The 25952-nt window shown below is 37.0% G+C and overlaps 1 protein-coding gene across 1 annotated transcript; it reads right to left on the minus strand.

The window, feature by feature from the left end:
- Positions 1–2517: 2517 nt before the first annotated feature.
- Positions 2518–25326, minus strand: U2A' (U2 small nuclear ribonucleoprotein A). The gene is made up of 8 exons (XM_086447413.1): positions 25081–25326; positions 24888–24928; positions 22927–23056; positions 22607–22812; positions 19882–20052; positions 10021–10071; positions 9660–9836; positions 2518–2803 (listed from the first exon to the last, which is right to left on the minus strand). Exons 1-8 carry the CDS (start codon positions 25160–25162, stop codon positions 2798–2800), a joined length of 864 nt encoding a protein of 287 aa, XP_086303539.1. The 5' UTR covers positions 25163–25326; the 3' UTR covers positions 2518–2797.
- Positions 25327–25952: the final 626 nt, after the last annotated feature.

Here is a 25952-nt window from a genome sequence, read left to right on the forward strand (position 1 = left end):
TATAGCACACGTCTTTAAGATAACTATTTATTAATGTATCACCAATTTCATTGTATAAAAAAAAATTTCATTGGGACAATTAATTATACAAATAAAAATGTCGTGATTTTGTTAGAACAACAAGATTTGTATCAAGGACGAAAAAATGTTGGCTCTACATGCTATTTGCTAATGTCTATTTGGTTACAAGGAAACGAAAAATAACTCCCACATTCTCTTTGATACCCTGAATTACTCCTTATTATTGGGATATTCCTAAATCGTCGTCCAAGAAAGCATAGTAATAGTTTAATTACATTAGCTTTAGTTAATTATATAACACTATTTAATTATTAGTTACGCAATGAGGAAGTGTTATGGTAGATATCCATTACAATATGGATTCTTAGTAACTTGTAGAGTTATATGTTTCCATCTCCAAAGATTTTTAGAAGAGGTTCATAAGCCATGACTAAAAAAAATATTAACCAATCATTCTAATATTTCCAAGGTTAGATTGCTCATGTTGAAGCAAATATTTACATTCAAATTTCCCACACAAAAAGACATTGTCGTGTATGATGTTGCATAATTTTATATAAAAAAAAAAAAAAAAATAGAAATTTTGTCAAATGCATAATTTGTTCAATTTGAAAGTGAGGGCTACGTAGAAGGCTTAGACCCATAGCCCAGTTGGTATGACACGACGAACCTGAAAGAATAGGTTGTCAAATTCATAGAGATGAAAGGTGAAGGAGATATTATAGTTCATGCTATAAAAATTACTTATGAACATAATGATATGTCGTAGAGATTAGAGAAGCCCTTTCAGTATTATGATCTGTCGTTTATCTTATTAAATTTGTATATTCATGATTTGTCGGAATAATCTATTGTTTGTTGGTTACTTCCTACCTTTCCCTTCACCTAATTATGAAAATATACAGTCACTATTATTAAAGAAAATAATGGGAGAAATATTATTGGTGTCATCATGTTAGGTACTAAATTACATTACTTAACAAGATAATTTTGAACATAGTCATGTAAATGCATTAAGTAATAATAATTATATGTTTAATGAAATTTTGAAGATGTTACAAGAGAAGAAAAAGGATAAATGTATAACATATGCATTGTTTCTGTTTTTTATTCAAAATTTTGATAACCCTAAGGGGTTGACCTAGTGGCAAGCGGAGCCTTGGTAGGCTACTCGCAATGAATTCCTTGGGGCCATGCCACCCTCTAGGGCTGGGATTAATCTCCACTTGATGGGTGATGGTGGGGAAGGATACCCACGGATAGGCCAAAAATTTTATTTTTTATAATTCCAAATTATCTTATGAAATAATATAATTTAGTACCTAACATGATATTTGTAGTTATCATACCTTTTATATGGAAATTAATTTTAATTACTTTGTTATTTGTAGTTATTGCGCATATGTACCTGATTTGTATTACTTATTCTGTTTGTGTACTTTCTTCTAGTTTTTATAATTAGAAGGAAGGCTGCTTGCACATGTACTACAAAGGCTTATTTGTAATTTAAAATATTAATTAAAAATAATTACATAGTAAAAATAAAAAAAAAGAATATTTTGTAATTCTAAAAGTTAATAGGGTAATGTTATTGATTTTTGATCAAAATAACCCCTATTATATGAAGTTCAAGTGTCTCTAGGGGGCATTTATGAGATCCAAAATTTTTAATATATTTTGAAGTAAAATAAAATTAATTTTCTTAATATTATTGGTACCCACATAAAGTAATCGAGATTATATTATTTGCCTTACATAGCCCCCCCGCCAAAAAAAATATATACACATCGAATGATGCCTTTTTAAAGATAAAAGTGCATTCTGGTCAATTTTCCAGAATCCACCACATGAAAATACTTTTACCGAGCCATAATCTCACTCCTTACACAAGTATCTCAAATATTCACCTTAACGTGGAGAAGTAGTTCAAACTAAGGTATCCAACAGATACATCATGCCTTTTTGCAATGAAGCTCCAGGATGCACAGTTGCTACCATCTCAATAACACGTAATAATAGAGAAACACTGCCATTACAGAGGAGATTTGTAGTATTTTAGTCACAATCCCATCTACGATCATGTTATAGAACTTTTTTTTTTTTTTTTATCAGGTGAATGGATGACGAAAAACTATATTTTTTTACTGTAAAAACTAAAAAAAAAATACGGTTATGTTGCAACATTAGCAACACTTGTTTTAGAAAAATAATTCCTCTAAGAATCCAGTCCCAATGAATCCAAGCTGCATACCCATGCCTGAGCTCACTCATTAAAAAATGAACAATATCAAACATGCCACCTACCTGGATGAGTGATCCCACCCCAAGTAAGTATGACCATCCATGCATGGAGATGGCAGAATGTTTATAACTCACAACTTATATCTCCTTTATCTCTGCAACCTAACAAATCATATCCATAAATTGTTGGTGTCGCTTTTTTCCCAAAGGAAACAAGTCAGGGCATGGATGTGCAAAAAACCAGACAATAATAGCTGTTCAAAAGTTAAATATCTCCATGTAACTGCATAAAGATTGCTTCTATTCTCATCCATAATAATGTATGAAAGTAAAAAAAACACCTCTACTAATATCAGAAAAAGAAAGAGATGCAAGGCCATCTACATCATCTGAGAGCTCTTCCCATAATGTAATAACAAAGGGCAGCTACCAACCTACCAAGTAATCTCAAGTAACAATTTATCACTCTCACTAATCAAGTGCAAAATGGAGGTTTTTTTTTTTTTTTTAGCAAATCGGCATTAAGACACTTCCTTCAGTCCTGAAAAAACAAAAAACAAGACATTGTCACCAATGAATCCCTTTTAGAAAAAAAAAAAAAAGAGAATATCATTAGCTATTACAGTACATGAACAAAATTATAACTAGTGGTATCATATCATGAAAGAAGTCATCATTTATCATCAAAAATTATAAATTTATATCCCAAAAATATTAGGGTTCAGAAACACCGATATTGGGGGTTGGCAATAATGAATCTTATATTACCTTCTTTTTCCTACCATCCATCAAATTAACTCTATAGGAACCCCTATCCATATGTTTTTTTCCCTAACTCTTTAAAGACCATATATAGAATTTTATTTATTTATTTTTTGAAACTACTAAAAAAGATATCATGGATAATTGAACTCAAGCAAGAACCCAAATTGATTCAATGACCATACACTGATACACGTGACGTGACGAGGCATTCTCCTTCCGAATGAGGAAAAAGTCTGTATTGATCCCAGCTAACAAACTAGGGACATCAAAAACTTCCAGAATAAAAAATACTATTACATGGCTAAAAAACAATTGTATGAGTTGGAGATAAATCAAAGTATAGAAAGTTCACTGTATGTGCTGGCTTACAGACTTTAGGGCTGTTGTTTTATTGGTCCAAGCTAGTTCCCGATTTCAAAGGGGTTTTCTTTGAGGAGTTTGTATTTAGATGGGAGTGTCTGTGCCCCAGGTGAGGAGTTCATTGTATTCCAGTACATGTAAGATGGTCATCTCGACCACCGTTTGAGTTCTTAATAAAATTTATTTTACTTATAAATAAATAAATAAAAACATCTGATTAAATATTTTCAATAGAAATTTTACACTTGACCGACATTCACAAAGAATCAAACTACCATATGGAATTTAAGACTACTTTCATTGTCTTCACAAAGAAAGCCTCTAATCATCTTTTCTGATTTCTTGGCCATAACCATCAGGTTACAAAAAGCAAGTAAAGAAGTGAATAGAAATTCTCAACCAATAGCCCAGACATTTGGTGTAAATCCACCTAAGTGGGAAGGTCTTGAGTTCAATTCCATGACAGGCAGGTTTCTCCAGTGCAAAAGCCACCTTGCCTATAAAAATAAAAAAGTAGATCGGAAGGGAAAGTGAAATTTTCACCTTTAGATAGATACTCTTTTCCATGAGGCCAATTTTCTATTCACAGTCCACTAGCAGATCCTAGTTTGATTTCATACTATAGGGAACCACCAAAAGAAGGCTCGGATAGGTGGAAGGCAGTTTCAGAATTTGGCATGCCCACTCTGAAGAAAATCTCCCAGGGTTGGGAATTTATCCAATCGCCAACACAGCTCCTATAGCATTGATCTTATTGTTGGAGATTATACCCAATTGGCTTCAAGTTTTTGCTTATTCAATTGTTATAATTAGGGATTCTAACCCATTCAATATAAATACATTGTGATCGAAGACTAAACATAACAAGTTCACCCCTTTTTCCACCTTCTAATCTTCCTCTAAAACTTCTTCTCTTCTCTAAATCTACTTCTTGAGGTTACAACCTAAGAAGTCAACATAGCATCAGAACATGGTTGTGTAACCATGGCTCATTTGCAGAGAGGAATAGAATCTCTAGGGTTTGTGGAAAACGTGAAAGTTGTTTCAAGGAAGGAAAAATCCAAAGATCAACCTATTTCTAAAGCCTTAGGAAAGTTTTTGGTACCAAGTCGTATTACCAGTACATTTGAGGATTCATCATATGGTATATTAGCAACTACTACTATTTCTTCCAATTTAGCGAGCCATAGTAAAAATAAACGCGGCTTAAAATCACCACGATGAGGTTGGATAGATCTAGTTACGTGCCAGGATGTATATCACTGGTTGTAGAAAGATGGGATATATTATCAGGCGAGTCCCTGCACCATTGGAGACTGAGCTTACGCATGGAAAATGGGAGGAAAAAACTCAATGGTTATGTAACGGCTACTTGACTCCTTGCAACCATTTATCAGTAAGGGGTTTCTTTTTCTTTCAACAGCCAAGGATATTTGGGATACAACAGCTACTACCATGCTACCTTACGAAGCAAGTGAGAGGAGGTAGATCACTACAGTTCAAACCTACATTCCGACATGTCAGATTGACGCTACGGAGAGTTTCGGAAGATGGTTGAACGAAACTCGTATTTCTGAGTTTCCAAGTTCAACAAGAAGAGCCATGAGTTCAAAGCCCGGTACTTAGGTTCCATTAACTAAGAAATCTCCTTTGGCCACTCAGAAATGGACCAAGACTGCTCCAAATGATGGTGCCTCCAATGATAGGCATAAGCTTCATTAGGGTCAAATTGCCATACTTCGGGGGAGGGGGGAGGGGACGTGTTGGGATTTACATGGCAGACCTACTCACATTTGTGGTGGTAAGCAGGGTTCATCGAAAAGGACTTCTGGGATCAAACAGGAGACTTTACGCTAATCATGTTGCTAGTCAGGATTCTTCCACTATGAAGCCTTTACCCTCGGGGCATCAAGATCATCTCCTTAAAATTCAGGTGCATCAATCACATACTCTAAAAACGGAAGGAAATTGGCTGTCTCCTATCCATTCTAGCTTCCAGTTAAATAAGACCATGATCTGAAGTCAGATTGCGGATAGTTTGTCCCACCCTTCTAAAGTGCTCACCCCACTCTGGAGACACCAGAAACCTATCCAACTTATTCAATACAAGATTCTCCTAATTATTTGATCACATAAAATCTTCCCTCACAAAATGGAATATCCACTAAACCTTTCCTGTTCACAAAGTTCCCAAACTTTCTCATCATCGAAGTAACTCTCAAACCCCCAAACTTCTCAAAGGAGAATTAACTCACATTAAAGTCCCCTCTACACATCAAGGCTTGCACCACCAAGCTCTAACATCATCCAACTCCTCCACTATCCCGAGACAGCCCATAAATATCGAAGAAGACCCATTGAAAATCATCCCCAACACTCCTACAGAGAATCAGCACCAAAAAGGTGCCTAAAAAAGCTCATCTTCCACTTCCATTAGTTTTTTTTTTTTTTTGATAGATAGAAATTTTTATTGAAGAGAAATAAAGGATGGTTAAGATGACCATACCCAAAGAAGGACAACACAGAACCCTGAAAAAACAACTCAAAGCTCAATTGCAAACTGATTTTACAAACCCAATCCCATCTCCCCATAAAATCGTTGTAAAACACCCCTTTTGATTCCTAAAACGATTGACTCTAAAGGAAGACAAACCCCAGGACAGAGATAAACACATCATGAATCAAACTCTCCTTAGCTTCAAAGGCTAGCATTCCCCTCCTTCTGAACTCCCCACAAAATTGTGAATGGAACTAAGCTCCACAACTTCCTTTTGAAAGCCAAGAACCTGACCTCAAGGCTTAGCAAACTCTCAAAAAGCATGCTAACCAATTTAGGCGAGCACAACATCACACCAACCAAGCTCAAGAAGTTCAACCACAAATCTTTTGGCAAATCTACGATGTAAGAGTATGTGATCTACCGATTCCCATCCATTAGCTTCTTGCTCCACATAAAAATAATTCAACATGCCGCACCCATTGGAGAAAGAAAGGTCCATCAAATATTAAAACCTCTTCAAAATTCCCCAATCACCCTCTCATCCACCATAGCCAATTTTGATTCGAGCAACACCATAATATGAGGCTTGCTTTGGCGTAAGATAGACTTATGGTACCAAATTCGTTCATATTGTACTGACCGGCAAACAGGTTTGTTTTGTACTAGGTCAGGGTTCGACTTGCACTGGGTTTGTGAAATGTAATAAACCAAGCAAACCGTACTGATACGTATTAAATTGTAATTTAACTAACCCTCTACTTTTTTATAATATATGAATACCCCTAAGTTTGCAGTTCACATGTCTAGCAAACCGTCCCAGTCAACTATAAATGTTGATTTTATCAAACCCTCTGTGTTTTGATAATATTTGAAATACCCATAAGTTGCTTTAAAACTGATGGCATGCTCTTTGACTTTGGTCTTATCCAATTGACTGAAGAAAAATAATCAAATGCCTGATTTTGTAATTGAAAAACCTTGATGTTTTTCTTTTCAATTAGTGAAGCAAACCAGCAAACTAAGAAACCGGAATCAAGTGGCGAACCACGAATCGCGAACTAGAATTCGAACCAAGTGAACTGACCAACCAAGTAACACAAAGATATACTTAATTATTTCCTCATTAGCTCTATCATTAAGACCCTCTTACACTCCAATAGAAAAATCTAACTGACATTATTAACCACTGATCTGCGCCTTCACCCAAGTGACAATCTCAAAGGAAATGCAACCATTGCCATATTCGAATCCTTCACCTCTTTAAAGAGCCTTGACATTCTTCTTCTTGGTCTTAAGACATCCCCTATATTGTTCGCCTCCAAGAAGCATAATGCCCAATCTAAAACTTAATAAACCTACCAAATTTGTTCACTACCCTCACCGCCATTACTCAAAACCAATTTTTTAGGGGAACTCCAAGCCGCCCCATACAACATCGTCTCTTGTTCCTCCCAATGATATCTTAACACCTTCTAAAGAAGGGGATTGGACAACTACCAAGGAATGAGACATCGTCTCTACTTTTTTTGTTTTTTGAAAGGTGTGAAGATTAAGCCAGGGTGGGTTTAGATATCAGGTCAGTGGTAATACCACTCGACAACTTTACCAACTCACCAAGTTGGAACCTTCAGGCGGTTTCTCTACCTAATTTCTTCGATCTCTAAAGTTCCGACCTCTTCAAAAGGGTTCTGGATTCGCTCCTAATCTAGACAGATCCCAACAAAGTGAAGACCATCAATAGTGGATTCAAGGCTTATATGTGTGCTTAGAGTAAAGCTTACTGTACAATTTCCCTAGAACTAATAACATTCTCTCCTGACCACCCACAATTAATACCTTTGAAATGTAATTCAACTTTTTTTCTAGCATTGGCCACTGTCTATGTAAGTGGTTCTACAAGGGACCACACCCTTGACATCATCATGTGGCACCTAAATACTTCACTAATGGTCATCATGTGACCTATTGGAAGCCCCCCCCCCCCCCCCCCCTTCTTTTCTGATGTCAGGAACACAAGGTTCCCTAAAACAATGCCACCATAGGAAGCCCTAACACCTCAACGATTGCCTACTCCAATTAACAACGAAGAAAAGGAAGGTTTTAAGCAATACTTAAAGTATAGAGGCCACAAGGAGGGACCCTGAAAGCCATCCTAGTTTGGCACATACTTAAAGTATAGAGGCCACAAGGAGGGACCCTGAAAGCCATCCTAGTTTGGCACACACTCCAACGAGTGATTGAAAAGCAGGTGATAACATTGTTACCAGTCATATGAAAGGCTATAGCATTGAGTCACCTACTGCACTAACCCCTAATAGGTGGCAACAATCTACAGTTATTGCCAATGCATGATTGTTTCAACCAATGTTGTGGCATGCTTAAATGAGCTCAATGTCATGGTCTCACATCAACAATAGGGTGGTGCCATACCTACACTTCCCAACCAATGACATGACATGATTAAACTAGAATGGAAGGTACATTGCCCTTTCACCTTACCAGCTCAATAAATACAAAAGGCCCAAAGCATAAGCCATCAGCACATTGCCTTTTATCCTTTCATCTATGTTGTTCTGCCCCTGCAATCTCTTCATCCAGCCACATTACCCCCAAGCCTAGTCCACCCTCCTTTACGACCATGACTGAATGTTTATTGACTTGGTTCAACAGCAATTGGGGTTACCCCTCTTACTCTACACCCTCTCATTAACTTTGCATCCAATGACAGTGAAAATCATATCAAATTTCAGACTAGATCAATGTGTCCTTTCTCGACATCATGTTTCCTTACAAAGAATCAAATCAAAGGAAGCCATGAATATCTGCCAAAAAGAAAATATTCTAGTCTCCCCTTTAGATCCTCATTATCTTGTCAGATCCTTATCCCAAAAAAAGTAAGGTCAGCAGAATGAATCTTGTTCCTCCATTCAATTTGAGGTGACAGAAATATCAAAAGTCGAAAGTTCGATGAACAGAATACAAGTTGTGAGATGAAGTGAATTGCTCTCATCTAAACAACACAATTTTTATTACAGTGACTAAATACCCGTATCCTGTCACAACCGTAAGACATAAACTTCCAACACAAGGAATAAAATGTTAGAAATCTCAGTAAAAAGTCGGTAAAAGTTGTTACAGATCTCAGAATTGTCTTTCCAACGGAATGGTGTTTTCTGCATGAGTCATTATAGTTCACCTTAATCCTGAAGCATTCTCTTTCCTCTTGAAGATTTGTATCCGCATGCAAAGACACCTAAACTCAATATGGGAAATTGGATCGGCACGATTACCATCTGATAGAATCATCAAGTTGGCTCCAGGTTCTTCTTCCTCTTAACCCAGTACGTCAGAAGATTTAGATAGCATTATAGTAGCTGGGCCATTTTAAGCCAACATGATAGTTGTTAATGTTAACTTGTGAATCTCAGTTGATTCATTTAATTAAGCCAATTCACAATTTCACATAGAGCACCTGAAATTTCCCTCTTATTAATTCCCTTTTGTCATTTAACACAGTTTTTGTTAGTTTGAAATTCAAGACACAAACAGAAACTTCAAACCAAAAATGTCGCCAACAAAAATATCAAATTGCAAGTCATCATCCAATTCATTAAAGCATTAATATATAAATCAAAATCAAATCATGCAATGAAAATAAAAAGGAAAAGAGAAAAGAGAAAAAGAAAACAAACAAGAAGCTCCACCAATGTAACACGAAAAATAAAACAGAATCATTCCAAAAGTGACAAGATAGGTGATAAAATAATGAAACCTGTTCGATTGGCGTGGGATCATTGTCCTTATGTTGATCCTCAATGTTTTTAGATTCCTCAGTAACTTCATCCTTATCATCTGTATCCATTTCAACATCTTTGGCGTGGACGCTATCTGTAGGAATAACATCATCTGGAATCTTCAGATCTGCGGGAAGTTGGCCTGACTTCAATGCCTGTTCATGATACAGAATCCAAATGAAAAACATGAAAATGTCAATGTGGTGGACAAGCATTGAGGAAACCTATAAACATGGAAATATGACAAGGCATCTGAAAGATTAGGAATAATAAAGAAATACAGAAAATTCAAAATAAGAATGGTATCAGAGAAATTATTTGAGCTGCGGGAGGCAACACCTTTTCAAGCCTTGCAACCTCTTCTAGAGTCTGTGAATTTACAATGGCAGCCTGCAAATATACAAAGAAACTGGTTACAATACAGATATGAACGTTTTCAAAGATATTGAGCAAACCATAAATGAGGAAGTTAAGATCAGGGGTGGATTTGCATTGAAGGCAGTGGGGGGCACTTGCCCCCACAAGAATTTTCAAAATTAGAGAATTTATGAGTTGTTGCGACTGATAATAGTGGCGAATAAAAAAATCTGCTGCTATTGCCCCCACATTTTTTTTTTTTTCTGCTCTTAGTTGTCCCCACAAAAAAAAATATATATATATATATTCTCTTGGTTACAACCACAAATATTTTTTCACTCTTAGTTGCCCCCACGTGGGCAAAATCCTGGCTCTGCCACTGGTTGAGATGGACGAGCAGAAAGAATAAAAAAGATAAACTAGAAAAGAATGTGCTTATGAAAATATAGTAGGCCCAATAGGTGATAAACTAATAGATATTCAAGGTCATGTGCAACAAAGGCCATTACAGTCCCACTTAGAAGGAACATGCAAATTGAAGGTTCTACAAGAGTAAGAAGAAGACCCAAAAGAACTTGCATTGAGGTAGAGGAAAAGGATCTGTTCAGACAACCCAAATATTTTGGGGTAGGTTTAAGATGATAATGACAATGATCAATTATTTGTATATCCAATTATATTTATCTATTTAAAAAAACATGCTTTTAAGGCTTACATCTTGCACCTTACATAAAGCTTTGGGATACCTCTTGCCTCAAGCCATAACATTTAAAAGCCCCAATGGTGATATATCCCAAGGTCATTCAGAAGCTATTAAGAGTGATTATATTGAAAAATAAGAAAATCACTTTGTAGGGATCTAGGAAGCAAATTTCCTAGAGGAGAAAATAGTAGGTATCAACCTTTCCTCCCCCTCCCCCTCCCCCTCCCCCTCCCCCATGAAAGAACAGCCACCAGGAAACATTATTCTAAAGAACCACATATTACCAAGGTAAAAATATTTTGATCCAACAAGAAATAGAAGAAGATAATTTTAGGATCTTTCGAAATAGAAGACCAGTGAAATAGAAGAATGGTGGCGATGGGATGGCGAGAATTGCAGATAGAAGCGAAGAATCGCAAAGGGTTGGAGGTGAAGGAAACAGGTAAAAGATGGGTATCATGGCTCAGCTTGTTAGAGGTAGAGGGTTCTTGGTTGTGTAAGGTCTTGGACGAAGCAGGTGTTCATGGCAAGGTCTTCAGAGACAAGTTTTCTTTTGAAAGTAGCACTCTCTTGGCAACTAGAGATGAAAATAGGGGAAGAAGGTTTCTGAAAATTCGGAAGTTCTCAGACAAAGTTAAAACTAGATCAGTGGTCTTCTCGGAGGGTAAAGGGCAATGGTTGGAGGGAAGTCAGAATATTGACTAAGAATCTTCTGGAGTCGAAAGAAAATATGACATGAATGGAGAGGGAGAAGCCTTCCTCATCAAAGCTCGATCCAAGGTGGATAGATATGGTAAAAAAAAGGTAGGGAGATTTTCAAACCTCTGAGTTCCAATAAGATTAGAGGGGTGAAAGAAACTTCTTAGGACGACTCCATTACCACCGATAAGAAATTGAATAGAAAAGTCAAATAAAAACCAATGTTCAGAGTACCAACAAGGGTTTTGGGAGATGGGGATGGGCAATAGCATGTGAAACATCCTCAAATGACTTTGATTGGTTCGAGTTATTAAGGTACTGTAACTTTGCACTGAAGATTGAAGGGACCTTTGACAAAAAATTGCTTAGTTGGGGTATGAAGAGAAAAATTCTTCTACTGCATAATAGGGCTGAAGCTTCAGTGCTCAGAAACCTGAGAGAGGTGGTGATTAAGAATGCTAGTGTTAAACTAAAGGCTTGGTACGCAGACATAAACAAGCTGAATCCGAGTTGGGAAAAATATGGGACTTGGATAAGGGTAGTGGGCATTCTGTTTTACCTGTGGGATGAGTACGTGTTTAAGTTGATTGGGAAACAGTTGGGGGGATTGTTGGAGGTGGAGTTTAGAACAAGATGGACGGAGGATCTAACTTTCGCCAGAATTAAGGTGGGTTTTCCCCCTTGGAAGGTTCTTAGGAACCTCAATTTATTCTATGGAGGCTTCAAGTTTAGTGTTAGGGTGGAAATTGAAAATAGTGTTGCTGAGGAAGAAGGGGAGAAAATAGTAGAAAGTGCGATTCTAAATGAGAGAGTTTACAAGCTTGATAACATGTCCAACGAAAATTTGACCAACACCTTCAATAGAGTTGATTGATTCTGCAGTCCAACCAGAGAAGAAGGTTATGGGAGTAGCAAATCAGGCCTAGTAGAAACATTACCGCTTGGAGATAACGTGCAGAAGTCATCCATATTTTCAAAATTCAAATTGGTCAATAACTTCGCAAATATTAGTAGAGCACGTGTCTATACACAAGTGTAATGTGAACATCACAAAGTCACGTCAATGGACTCCACAAATAAACAACTAGCTAAGCGTCAGGACAGGTGGCAGAAAATGAGGTACAGAAAATTTCTTCGATGAAATGGTATTTTGGAAAGATATATGGACCAGGATTCGATAAAGATAGTGACATGCGTCCAAATGGCTGAGTCAACAGATGGGTTACGAAAGGTTGCCTCGAATAGAGTTTCTTCAACTAAGTCGCGTTTAAGCGACAAGCCTGATGGTTCTTAAAATCATTTGTTAATGGACTATTCATTAATGTCCCTAGACAATCATTTCCAAGGTAATTTGGGCTTGGACGAAAATGCGGTTAAGCTTGAGGAGAGGGCTAGAGTCTTCGAGGGTTCAGAATTAAATGGGTTAGATGCCTAGCAGGTGGAAGGGGCCCATAACATCCAGCTTGTTTGCAAGGGCTGAAATTGGGTTTCATCATCACAGGCCACAGGCCCAGACAAACCCCACTGGTGGGGAGTCTACAGAAAGGGATAACTTATTACAAGTTGAAATTGGGTACAAGAACTCTACTACAATAACTATCATAGAAGAAGGAAAGTTGAGATCTCTAAGACAGCACACACAAACAACTCAAGACAAAGTGGATCTTCAAGGAAAGCATAAGGATCTTCTAGTAGATAGATACCATATCCCAGTTTCTACAGTCTGAAACAAGCTTTGCTCCGACCTTTGGAGGCACTCAAATAAATAATTCATTTATTGCTTTGATTCCTAAGAAACTAGGGGTCGAGGATCTAGTAGATTTTAGACCTATTAGTCTAGTGGGGTCAACTTACAAACTAGCAGCAAAGGTGTTGGCTAATAGGTTGAAAACAGTATTAGGAGATTTGAGTGGTCCAGAGCAAGGGGCTTTCGTGAAAGGGAGGCAAATCCTAGACGGGGTTCTTATTGCAAATGAATGCATTGACTATAGGAGAAAATCAAGAAACTGGTGCTTCTTTGAAAAATTGATATGCACAAAGCTCATAACCATGTGAACTAAAATTTTCTGTCTTACTTGGTGCAACGCATAGGTTTCGGGTCAACTTGGACGGAGTGGGTAATGAAGTGCCTGACCACGACATTGTCCTCAATCTTGGTGAATGGTAGCCTGGCTGGATTATTTAGAAGCTCACGAGGTCTAGGACAAAGGGGATCCTCCCTCTCCATTGTTGTTTGTATTGATAGTAGAAGTATTGGATCGTTTCTCTAGAAGGGTCAAGAATATAGGAGAGTTATCTGGCACTACGATAGGAACATAAAAGATGTCTTTCCTACAGTTTGCCGATGACACCTTAATTTTTTTGGACGCTTCTGACAACCAAGTGAGGTACTTGAGGAATGTGTTGTGTTGTTTTGAGGCAGTGTCGGGATTAAGGATAAACTTTAGGAAAAGCAAATTGTTTGGGATTGGGAGTGAATTGGGAGTTCTTAGATGGACTGCAATGTTCAATTGCCAAATGGAGTCCCTTTCGGCTAATTACCTAGGTTTGCCACTAGGTGCGGAGTATAGATGCAAATCCATTTGGAATTCAATGCTAGAACGGATGGAAAAAAGATTGAGCTCATGGAAAGTATGGTATTTATCCAAGGACAGGAAGCTCACTTTCATCAAGAGTGCTTTGTCAAGTATCCCGGTCTATCACCTTTCTTTGTTTACCATTCCTAGGAGTGTGGAAAAGCGTTTGGATAAACTGGTTAGGAACTTCTTATGGAATCATAAAAACGTGGTCAAGAAGATACACCTAGTGAATTGGAAGATGACCTGTGAGCCTAAGGAGAATGGGGCTCTAGGTATCAAAGGTTTTAGGGTGTCAAATAGGGTGTAGCTAGGAAAGTGGCACTGGAGGTTTGAGTTGGAAAATTCCTTGTTGTGGAGAAAGGTAATTAAATTCAAATATGGGGAGAGAGGAATGGTTAGGAAAAAAAGGATTTGAGATCTCCATATGAGTGCAGTATATGGAAAGGAATCTTGAAAGTAGGGAAGGAGTATAGAAAATGGATTAGGTTCAAGGTGGAAAAAGGAGACAATGTGAGATTCTGGGAGGACTAGTAGGTGGTGCTTCAACCTTGTGCCATCAATTCCCTCGGCTTTATGATTTTTCCTCTAAAAAGGGAATGCCATGCAATGCTTTCTAGAACCTGAGGGACTCAAGCCTGTGTGGGATATAAGTTTCAAAAAGAACTTTAATGATTGGGAAATTCAGGATCTGGCAAACTTGACGACTCATTTTGATCAGGCTAATTGGACATCCACGAACGACGACAGAAGGGAATGGACTTGCACAAAAAGCAATGGCTTCATTGTTAAACCTTTTACTTCGGATTTGCACACTCCCACTGTCTTTTTCGAGCATTTTCCTACCAAAATCATTTGGGGTTCCAAGGTGCGTTTTTTTGCTTAGTTAGCCATGCTTCACAAGTTACCCACTCTTGATCTTTTAATTCGCAGGGGTTTTGTGACTTCAAACTATTGCCTACTTTGTAAATTGAATAGCGAATTAGTGGACCACATCTTAATTCATTGCAAATTTATTTCTTAATTTTGGTCAAATTTATTGAGTCTTTTCAACATCCATTGGGTCGTTCCTAGCTCGTTTCTCTCTCTTTTTCAGAGTTGGTATACCTCTCTGTTCGGGGGGAAAACAAAATTTTATAGGGTTTCCTTCTTTTTGTTGCTACTTGGGGTTTATGGCTTGAGAGAAACAGGAGGATCTTCAACCACATTTCAGGAGCTAATTCTAAATATCTTAGGACTTTTATTCTTTTAGTGTAAATTGAGGCCAAATTTCAAGGGTGTGTTCTTTGAGGATTTTGTCATTAGATGGGACACATTGTGTGATAGTTAGGTATTGTTTGTTGTTGGTTGGTCATCTAGACCACCTTTGTTCTTTTCTTTGTACCCTTTCTTATCTTAATAAATTTATACTTATAAAAAAAATTCTCGATTCAAGGATTCCAAACAACCTGGATTGCAGGAAGGTGGGTCTTGGTGAGTCTATGAGAGGTGATCCATATTACCAACCTTCGTTAACTTTCTTGGCACATTCTTTCCCTTCTTGTGAGAATTCAATTTTCGTTTTTCAAAAGGGCTTTTCTTTGGCTTCATTGTGTTTTTCATGGGATTATTACTTGTTTGCTTTCGTGGTGTTTTTCCTCTTGACATGTCTCAGAAGACTTCATCCTTGACTAATTCCCCTTAGGTCAATGAGTTCCTTCAAGTTGAGGATGGAATAGGGGAGAATGGGAGATATGCTCCATTGTTATCTCCCGAATTGTTACCCATGACTCAGGTTCCAATTGAGGTGAATGGTATGAATCAGATAGAGGGGTATAATGAAGGGTATTGTGTTGACAATGAAACAAATGAGCCAAACACAAAACAAATAAAGGAATGGTTAGTCAGAACAAAATTGGAGACAATTGAGTGGATGGTGAGTGAGACTGTGAGAGTGGCGGAGTTGTCTGGTATAATTCCAGACACAGAGGAAGAGGAATCCTCCCTCATCCGAAGGGTGACGATAGGGGATTTAAAAGATTGAACCATCCTGGGGGAAGAATTTAACCAATATAGTAGAGATAATAGAGTGATTGGAGCTTATTTGGACCTAGGTGTTTCGAATAGCCAAGAAATTTGCAGTTATAAGATAGTCAATCTAATGAGCTAGTTGTGATAGCACCTTTGGAGACAACTAAGAGGATTTCAAGGCCAAGAGTGGCTAAGTAGGCAATTAGGTTGGTTTAGGGTCATCCATTAGTTTCCAATGACGTTTAGAATTTTCTCTTAGAATGTGAGAAGTTTTGAGGATAAGAAAAGGAGGGCGACAATGAAAGCTATCATCAGATCGAAAAATCCAATCATAGTTACCATCCAAAAATCGAAATTAACAGACTGCAAGGAGGATATCATTAAGGAGATTTGGTGAGAAATATAGGTTGGGTGTTTCTTCCGGCTTTAGGTACAGCTGGTGGTGTAATTTTAATGTGGAAAAAGGATTTGCTTCAGGTGTCGGATAGCATTGTGGGGGCATTCACCATTTCAATCTTGTGCAATTGTGTTAATGATGATTTTCAATAGCTGTTTTCAAGCGTCTATGGTCCTACAAAAAGTAGAGAAAGGAATCAATTTTAGGAGGACTTAGAAGATGTGATGGGTAATTGGGATAAGTCGTGGCTTCTAGGTGGGGATTTTAATATCATCAGATTTAGTTATGAGAAAAATAGGGGAGTAGAATCACCAAAGGGATGAGGGACTTCAATGGTTTTGTTAATAGACATTCTTTAATGGACTTTCCTTTGCTGGGCAAAAGGTTTACGCAGTCTAATAATCAAGAAATCCCTAGGATGTCTAGTCTTGGTAGATTCCTAGTAGGTAGCTTGTGAGAGGAGAAGTTTAAAAATGTGATCCATTCAATTACTTCTAACCCAGTCTCGGATCATGTTCCTATTCTTTTGGAGGTGGATCAACCTAGAACTAAATCGTTGCCTTTTAGATTTGAAAATATGTGGTTCCTTCATCCTAATTTTTCAGAGATGGTTAATGGTTGGTAGAACGAGAGCCCATCAATAGGAAACTCAGGGTGTGTATTCAAGAATAAGCTCAAGTATTTGAAAGATAAGTTGAAAGTTTAGAATAAAGAGGTGTTGAGTAAGGTTGAGGTCAAAAAGACGATGAACCTCAATGAAATTGAAATTCTGGATGCAAAAAATGAAGTGGGTGATATGAGGACGGAGGATAGGACGAAGAGAATAGAGTTGAAATAGGAGTTCCAAAGGGTAGATTTGATACAGGAGATCAACTACAAAGAGCTATATAGGGAAAGTGAACAAAAGAACACGCCCTGAAAACTTGGGAGTTCAACACTTTAACTCAGGAGAAAAAAGATTGGTTGGAAAGACCAATTGAGGAAGAAGAGGTGAGATCCATTGTTTTCTCCATGAGTGGGGACAAGGATCCCCGATCGGATGGGTTTACTAGGACTTTTTTCAAACATTATTGGGATATCGTCTCAAAGAATTTTATGGAGGTGGTTAAGGAGTTACAGGAGAAAAATTGGTTGGATTATGATTTGAATAGTACCGTTGTGGCGTTGATTCCCAAAAGAGTGGGGGTTGACAACCTTGGAGACTTTAGGCCCATTAGTTTGGTTAGTTTGGTGTACAAAATCATTTCTAAGGTGTTGGCCTCAAGATTGAAAGAAGTGTTGAAAAGCCTTATCGATTGGGAACAAAATGCATTTGTTAGGGGAAGACAAATTGTAGATTAGGTGTTGATTGCTAGTAAATGTCTCGACTCGAGAATCAAGGATAAGAAGGCGTGATCGGTGGGTAAAATAGATTTGCAAAAAACCTATGATCATATGAGTTGGGATTTCTAAGAGTACGGTAGGAGGGCTTTTGGTAAGAATTGGATTGGGTGGATTATGAAATGCATAATAACGATTTCCTTTTCCATCTTAATCAATGGTAGACCGATAAGTTTCTTTAGGGGTTCAAGAGGGTTGAGACAAGGTGATCATTTATCATTGTTTTTGTTCCTTATAGTGACTAGGGCTTTGGGAGACTTCAAAAGAGTAGTTGACATTGGGAAGCTATTGGGGTTCAGAGTGAATAATGAGGATCCATTGATTTCCCATCTTCAATTCGTTGATGATACTTTGGTGTTCTTGGACCACTCTAGAGAACAGGTAAGAATCTTGCGTGTGATAAAGTTATTTTGAGGCAATCTCTAGACTTCATATCAACCTGCAAAAAAGTAAGTTTTTTGGAATAGGTATTGTCCTTTATCTTCCAGTATTGGCAGCTATTTTGGGGTGTTCTAGCAATAAGCTCCCTTCTTCCTATTTGGGTCTTCCTTTAGGAGCTTTGTATAATAGTAAGAGCATTTGGGATGGAGTAGTTGATAGAATAGAAAAGAAGTTGAATGTGTGCAAAACTAGATATTTGTCCAAGAGAGGTAAGGTTACATTGATCAAAAACATGTTATCTAGTATTCCAATCTACTACCTCTCCCTATTTTCTATGCCAAAATCTGTGGAGGTTCAAATTGAAAGACTCGAGAAGAATATCTTATGGAATGACAAGAATGGAAGTAGGAAATATCATCTGGTTAATGGGAAGTTAATATGCACACCAAAGAGAAATGGTAATTTGGGGATTAAAGGCTTAAGGCTAACAAATAGAACTATTTTAGGTAAATGGTTATGGCGGCTTGGCGAAGAGAAGGGTAGTTTGTGGAAGAGGGTAGTCCGCATGAAACATGGGGAAAAGAGGTTTGGGTGGTATAGTGGGGAAGATAAAGGCACGTAAGGTTGTAGTTTGTTAAAAGGCATCCTTAAGGTAGTCGAGAATTTCAAGAGAGAGATTAGTTTTAGAGTGGGTTTAAGGGAAAAAGTGAGGTTTGGGGAAGATAGGTGGTGCAATAATTCAGCTTTATTAACTCAACACCCATTATTGTATGCTTGTTCTTTGAAAAGGAATTGCTCGATACAACATTGTCTGATTTGCAAAAAAATCACTAATTCTTGAGATTTGGGATTTAGATTTTAGGAGAAATTTCAATGATTGGGAGATAAACGAGGTAACATTTCTTCTAAATTTCTTGCATGGTGTCCAAATCAGGGAGAATGACCAGGATAAGAGGGAATGAGTCAAGGCTAAAGATAAGAAATTCACAGCTCGATCCTTTTACAAAGTCCTTCTTCCAAGGTCTATAATTTCTTTTATAGAATCTCTCATATGGTCATCTCTTATTCCTTCTAAGATTTCCTTTTTTGTTAGGCTTGCCTCCTTGGGAGGGATTCTCACTATGGATAATTTGATTTCCCGATGGTGGATTACTCCTAACTTTCATCCCCTATGTATGAGAGATGGGAATCCGTGGATCATACCCTAATACATTGTTCTTTCTCTTGAGCAATTTGGACTTCATTTCTATCCTTGTTTCAAATGAATTGAGTTCTTCCTAAAATCTTCCTTGTGATGTTGGAAGGGAGGGCTTATAATATCTTCTCTCATAGAAAAAGGCACCAGTGGGCTATTCTTCTTTCGGCCATTACTTGAGGTTTTTGGAAAGAGAGAAAGAATAGGGCGTTCCAGGGCAAGGAGAAAAATTCGCATACTGTATATGGAGATCTTAGGGCTGCTATTTTCTTAGGCAAAGTTGAACAAGGAGCTTTTCGGGGTTTCCTTTGAGGATTTTGTGTTTAGATGGGAAAGTCTATGTAACTTGTAGGATTGCTTTTTGGTGGCTTTTTTATTTTTATTTGTTCTTTTTTCTATCGTTTTGCTTTCTTGCTTGGGGGGCTACCTCAGCCTCCTTTGTACTCTCCTTTTGAAATTTATAAAATCTTTATACTTTTGAGAAAAAAAACAAGCATAATACCTTAATAGCTATAATTTGCTCTGGTGTTGGGGCAACCACTTTAGGTGTCTGGTCTTCATTTGAAACCTCTGGAACAATTGGAACCTCAGCAGGAGTAGGCTTCGAAGATACCTTCTTGGCCTCCTCCTCAGCCTCTTTTGTGGCGAATAGCTTTTCTGCTTCAATTTTCTCCTATCCTCAACAAAAATAGGAGTTAGAAATTAAGCAATGTAACATACATAGGGAGAGAAGCACAAGTACAGATAAACAAGACCAAGGGCTCCAAAATTCATGAGTTCTATGACCCCATGAAAGACAATATCCACCATCTCGTTTTTTTTATCTGTAGCTTTGTGTACAACTTAAGCATAACCCGAAAAACACAACAGAACCAAATGAAGATTAAAAATAAAGATAAAATTTTACGAAAGTTTTAAAATGCAGCCAAACATTAATCCAAACAAAAAGGAAAAATTAGCACCACAGAGAGGAATCAGAATATATTATTTTCCAATTATATCAAGGCAATGTTCTGACTTTATTATTGTTGGGGGCAAACAAAAAGACTACAGTAGACCTCATGGTCCCCAAGCCAATAGGTTAGAGAGTCAGGAACATGACAATATAATACCAATAGGGCTATCAAACTATTTGTTTTACAAGATTAACGTTACCACTACACAACACAGTTTTATTTATGGATGTGACATAGCAAATGTGTTTGCAAGTCCTGCCCAAGAAGATTTGTTCATACTCAAATCAATGAAAATAATAATCATGCTTAAAAACAATCAATGGATTCATAACTCACAATCACACGTCAAAAAAAAAAAAAATTGGTGGAATTATCTATAATAGTTTATGAGATAAAATTATGTGTCGTCCAAAAACAAAAGGAGGTCTTGGCTTAAGGAAATTTAAATTCATGAACTCAGCTTTGTTGGGGAAATGGCTGTGGCGATTTGGTGTGAATCATTAGAGTTTGTCGAGTAAAAAGAAAAAAGAAAATATTATATGGATTAATAAAGTATTAAAAATACTGCCCAAAAATGTTTTTAACAAAAATTTATTCAAAGTCAAATTAATAAATACAAAGAATTCAATTCCATTAAGTTGTTGAATACAAGGAGACAGTATTTTTGTAGTTCAATTTTTTTTTTGTGTTTTTGGTGAATTACGAAATTTTATTAGAGAGGAGATCAGTCAAGATGACCAATCCAAAGGTAGGAAATTTTTGTAGTTCATTTGCCTTTTCTAAACTTAGGGAACAGTACATTCAGAACCCTACAACCAGAAATGTCTGCTCTGTAATGCAGGGTTTGAATATGTGATCACCCGCAAACCCAATCATTCACCTTAGCCTCAAAACTTTGCACCTTAGTTTATACTTGAGTTGATTTACATAGATAATCTCTCAACAAGACTGGTTTTGGAGCAGGAGCTGTGCACCCAATTCTAAGGTTGAAGTCAGATTTTCGGGGCTCTCTTGGACTTCCTAATCAGGCTCAAATTGAATATAAATCAGGATGGTCCAGCCCAATTTAGTGCATTTTGAAGTGACGACATAAGTCCAAATTTTGTAGGATTTCTGTAGTTTGTATTACCCCAAAAAGAGAGGGTATTGGGTTAACCAAACCAAACACAGTGGGTCCGGACAACAAGTCCTAAAGAAAAGGGGTTTCTTGCACTGGGCAGACCCCAAAGATAGAAACAATTTACATATTTCCCCCTAAAGTTGAGAAAATTTTCTCGGTGCCCAACTTTCTAAACTAATTTCTCGCATAGGGTGGGCGCCACCAACATAGTTACCTTTCGAAGACACAAATACCATTTCATTTTTAAAAGCATTTAAAACACTCATAGAAACACATCTCCATCAAAATTAACTGTAAAAATCTTGTATTTAAAAAAAACAAATTACTTGATGTCACACTACCAAAAAATGCCTCGTCACATATTTTTGGGTCCATTTACTCATGAATATTTTTCAGATCATCTAAGGCCTTACACATAACCATCTTGATCTGAGACTTCTAGTCTAGATTTGAGAATTTTTATATGTGACTTCTAGCCATTAGATATGATCATTTGCAAATGTAATGGTTATAAATCACAATAAATCTGATTTTTTTTGGTTGACGGTCCATCAATCATGCATTATAACCTATGAAAAATATGATATAAGACATTTTTACGAGGCAGTTTTTTCATGGGTGATACATTTATACCATGGGTGGCATCAATTTTTTACTATGGAGTTCTTCGGTTACCATATCTGGAGTTGGATCAGCTATTAGTAGGGGAATAATGCTTTAAGAGGTTTTTCATGCATTTAAGAAAAAGAAGGGTATTTGTGTCTTATAAAGATAAATGTTTCTAGAGGTGAAACTCATGTGGTGTGTGTACTTCAATTTCTACACCCATCCTTTTATATTCTCTACAAAACCCAGCCATAAAATACCCTACAACCCAAATTCTTCCAGGGCTTTCAACCATATAAATTACCCTATAAAACCAATTTTATAATCCCTACCTTGATTAAAACCATCCCATCATAAACCATAGCCCTAGTCACTATTTTCCAGACCATTAAATCCTAACTTCCAGCACCCTAAGCCCTTAACGATCCTAACAAAAATCTAAAGTCCATTGTGCAAACTGACCATAATCCAAACCCTTCTACACCAGAGCTATTGCCTTGCATCAAGCTTGATGCTTAAAAAGAAAAATGATAGAAAGAAATCACCTTATACTTCACTTTTTTGAAATCTAGCAACCGGAGGTGTTTCAATTTGTGTATCACGTACAACCGATAATTAGGTTTCTTTGTAATATTATTATCCAACAGACTAAGGAACTGCAGCTTTGGCAGGGATGCAAGAGGATCAATCTCAACCAAGTTAACAAGTCGGTTGTTTGTTAGGATCAAAGTGTGTAATTTTGGCAAGTATTCTGCAAATTTAAGCAATGGAACACGTTAGAAGAAGCTCATTTGTTTATTTATAGAAGAAACTCAGAGGAAAAAAAATACTTTTTCACAAAAAAAATTGGTAGTTTTAAACTCACCTCCAACATTAGGATTTATACGAGTAATCCTATTACTGTTAATAAGCAAGGTACCCAGCCGACCCAGATAAGGAAAATTTTCGAGCTTGACAATCTCATTGTCAGACAAATCAATGGTGTCAAATTGGTCCTGCAATGAATCAACTCAGAAGTAAACAACCACGATTACAGGATAAAACAGTGCATGATATTTTACGATTTGTTAAAAGCTGCATACATCCATTCAGAGCAATTCATTACAGAATTAACCAACAGAAATATTCATGCAAGTTATTCCACAGTGGTTAAAAGTAATGCAGCTAATCAACAGTCCAAATAATTTCAATCAACAATCAGAAGTCCATATTCTAAATCATTAGAAGATGGGTTTTAATTATGACAGTGTCTAAAATCTAAATCTTAAAAGTAGTCTATTTACTGTTTATAGACTTTTCTACAATGGCCAGCCCTTATTAGGTAAAAATTAGTTTGATGGTCACTTCTAGAAATAATTCCGCATAGTTCAATTATTGATTTGCTTAACATTTGAAGTGCTTGAAAGGGTCCACCTATTTGTATTTCTCAAAAAATAACTTTCAAACACATCATTTCCTTGAGAGAAATGGCAAACCCAAACTGCTCCTAAATCTTTAGGATCCAGTTTTCACTTTTGCCTCTATACAAACTTTAAATACTTAAAGATGCATAACTATTCGTAGTTCAACCATGACGCGTTGTATTTATCATTTCACATCAAAAACCACCAACCTTGATGCTCTAAATACAAATTGTTTCAGTTTCAGGTAACCCTAAACACTTTTTTAAATGTGTTGTATTTTTTTATTTTTTTTGTTTGTTTTGTATAATACTAGCCTAACCCCATTTTTTTTTTTTTTTGAAGAATGATGAATGCACGGGGTTTTGTTACGTGGTTGGGTACTCAGATGACGTGGCAAGGGCACAGAACAGCACATCTTTTTCCTATGTATCCCAATGAAAAAGATCTATGGTTCTGTGCCCTTGCCACATCATCCGCATACCAAAACCGCGTGCATTCATCACAACTCCTTTTTTCTTAATTTTTGATAAGTAATTCTAGCCTAACCACATTGAAACTATTACTTCCAGTGAGCATAGTCCCAGGCCCAGAAAAGACCTGCACCTAACCATTCCATTCGCACCCCTCTCACCTAAGCGACAAACCGAACTCAACTACCTCTTGAAGTAGCCAAGAGGCAAGTCCCAATGGCCTGTGACAGCACTTTTTCTCTTAATCTAGTTATGAAACTAAACAAGAGATTATGGGAGTTGACATATTTTTGGCAAACTCATTAGCTTTTCTTATTAATAGAGGCAGACAATAGCTAAGAACAATTATTCTATGTTTCCAACTTGTATTTCCTATGTAGTAAGAACTGCACCGTTACATGTACAATTATCTTGTCTATTCAAGGTATAGCATATAGTTTTTTTCTTGATCAATACAACACCTCAAAAAAATATTGCCTGGTCCACATAGCCTTTTCTAGGGTTTGCATGTATCCGCGTTGGAAACTGACACTTAAACCTGTAACAATGCAACTTTGCAACACATATGACTCGTCAACTAGCTGCGAAGGAGCTCCTATTAAAATCAATTCTAAACATAATTTTTGACTTACAACTACAAAATACTCCTCCTATCATATGTGACAAGTTTTTGACATTGATATCAGAAAGTGGAACATAATGACATTTGCCCTAAATTGCTTGGCATAAAATCCAGCCCAGCTGAAGATGCAACAATCAGCTATATGAATTGATTTCATGACGTAATACCAATGTTTTAAAAAATATCTATTTAAGTGAAAAACTGCCAAACCAACACAATCAATAATGCTTTGCTTGGTTTGGTTGACACCAAAGTGACAAGTTATGTCAACTTTTAGTGGAAGAAATTGAAATATAGATGTTAGATAGGGAGAGAGAGAGAGAGAACTCACCTCGGTTGCACCCAAGTTTTCAATCACAGCAATCTTATTTCCTGAAAATGCATTTATTCACGAAAGATAATGAAATTTCTTCATGAATAAAAAAGTATATATATTTATATTCATAAATAAAATGAAAACCTAACGAGCGTGACCAAGAGAAAACACAACAGTAACCCAAAAAAAGGAAGAATAATAGTGCTACCTCGAAGATCTAATTCACGGTCTGCAACGGCATTGAAGAAATGAGGGCTTTTCCAAATCAAGTCTGCAGTTAGCCTCACCATCTCCTCTCTCTTTCTCTTCTAAAAATTTAATAATGGGGCACCGACGATGTATTAGAAGACTTCAACTCTTTATCGCTTACTCTGTTTCCTTTGCTTCGCTTAGAACGGGAGGATGCGTCCCAAGTTCACCGTGCCCTTGTAGTTGTCTCACTCACAATTCACTGACTGCCCTAGTGCCATGTTTTCAACTTTTATGAATCGGATTTTGGGACCAGAGCGGTTTGAACGGGTCGACTGGACCCAACTCGGACGAGTAAAACCATAATAAAGATATAACTATGACTATTTGCACCCACTTTTTTTTTCTCACCCACTTAAATGCTATTTTATAAATTACTCACCACACTCACTTAAAAAAGATTAATTTTTGTTCGGTACGTTAACATTTTGTTTGATAGAGCTACTGAAACTTTTCATTGCAACTCGGTAGGATTTTATCAAATCCACCAAAAAGGACTCAATAGGAACCTACTTATTGGTACAGTGTAGGAACTTAATGAATCCTTCTAGGTAGATTCATAAGATTTCTACCAAATCTATGTTGGTAAATTCGACACTGACCTACCGAATGAAGTTTCATTCAATTTGTTTTTCACTATCGAGATTTTCGAACAATCCCTAGATTAGGAGTTGAGGTTTCCATAATCATTTTTAATCAACTTTGCAAGTTCTAAGAGCATTACTTTTTGTATCACTATCTTTGTTGAAACCCTAGTTGAAACTTTCTTAGATAAGAAGAAGAAGAAGAAGAAGGAGAATATCATCGAACTTTGATTTGGGATGATAGGTG

This window comes from Akebia trifoliata, chromosome 7 (genome assembly GCF_017979445.1).
Source record: "Akebia trifoliata isolate Shusen 1 chromosome 7, ASM1797944v1, whole genome shotgun sequence".
NCBI lineage: Eukaryota > Viridiplantae > Streptophyta > Magnoliopsida > Ranunculales > Lardizabalaceae > Akebia > Akebia trifoliata.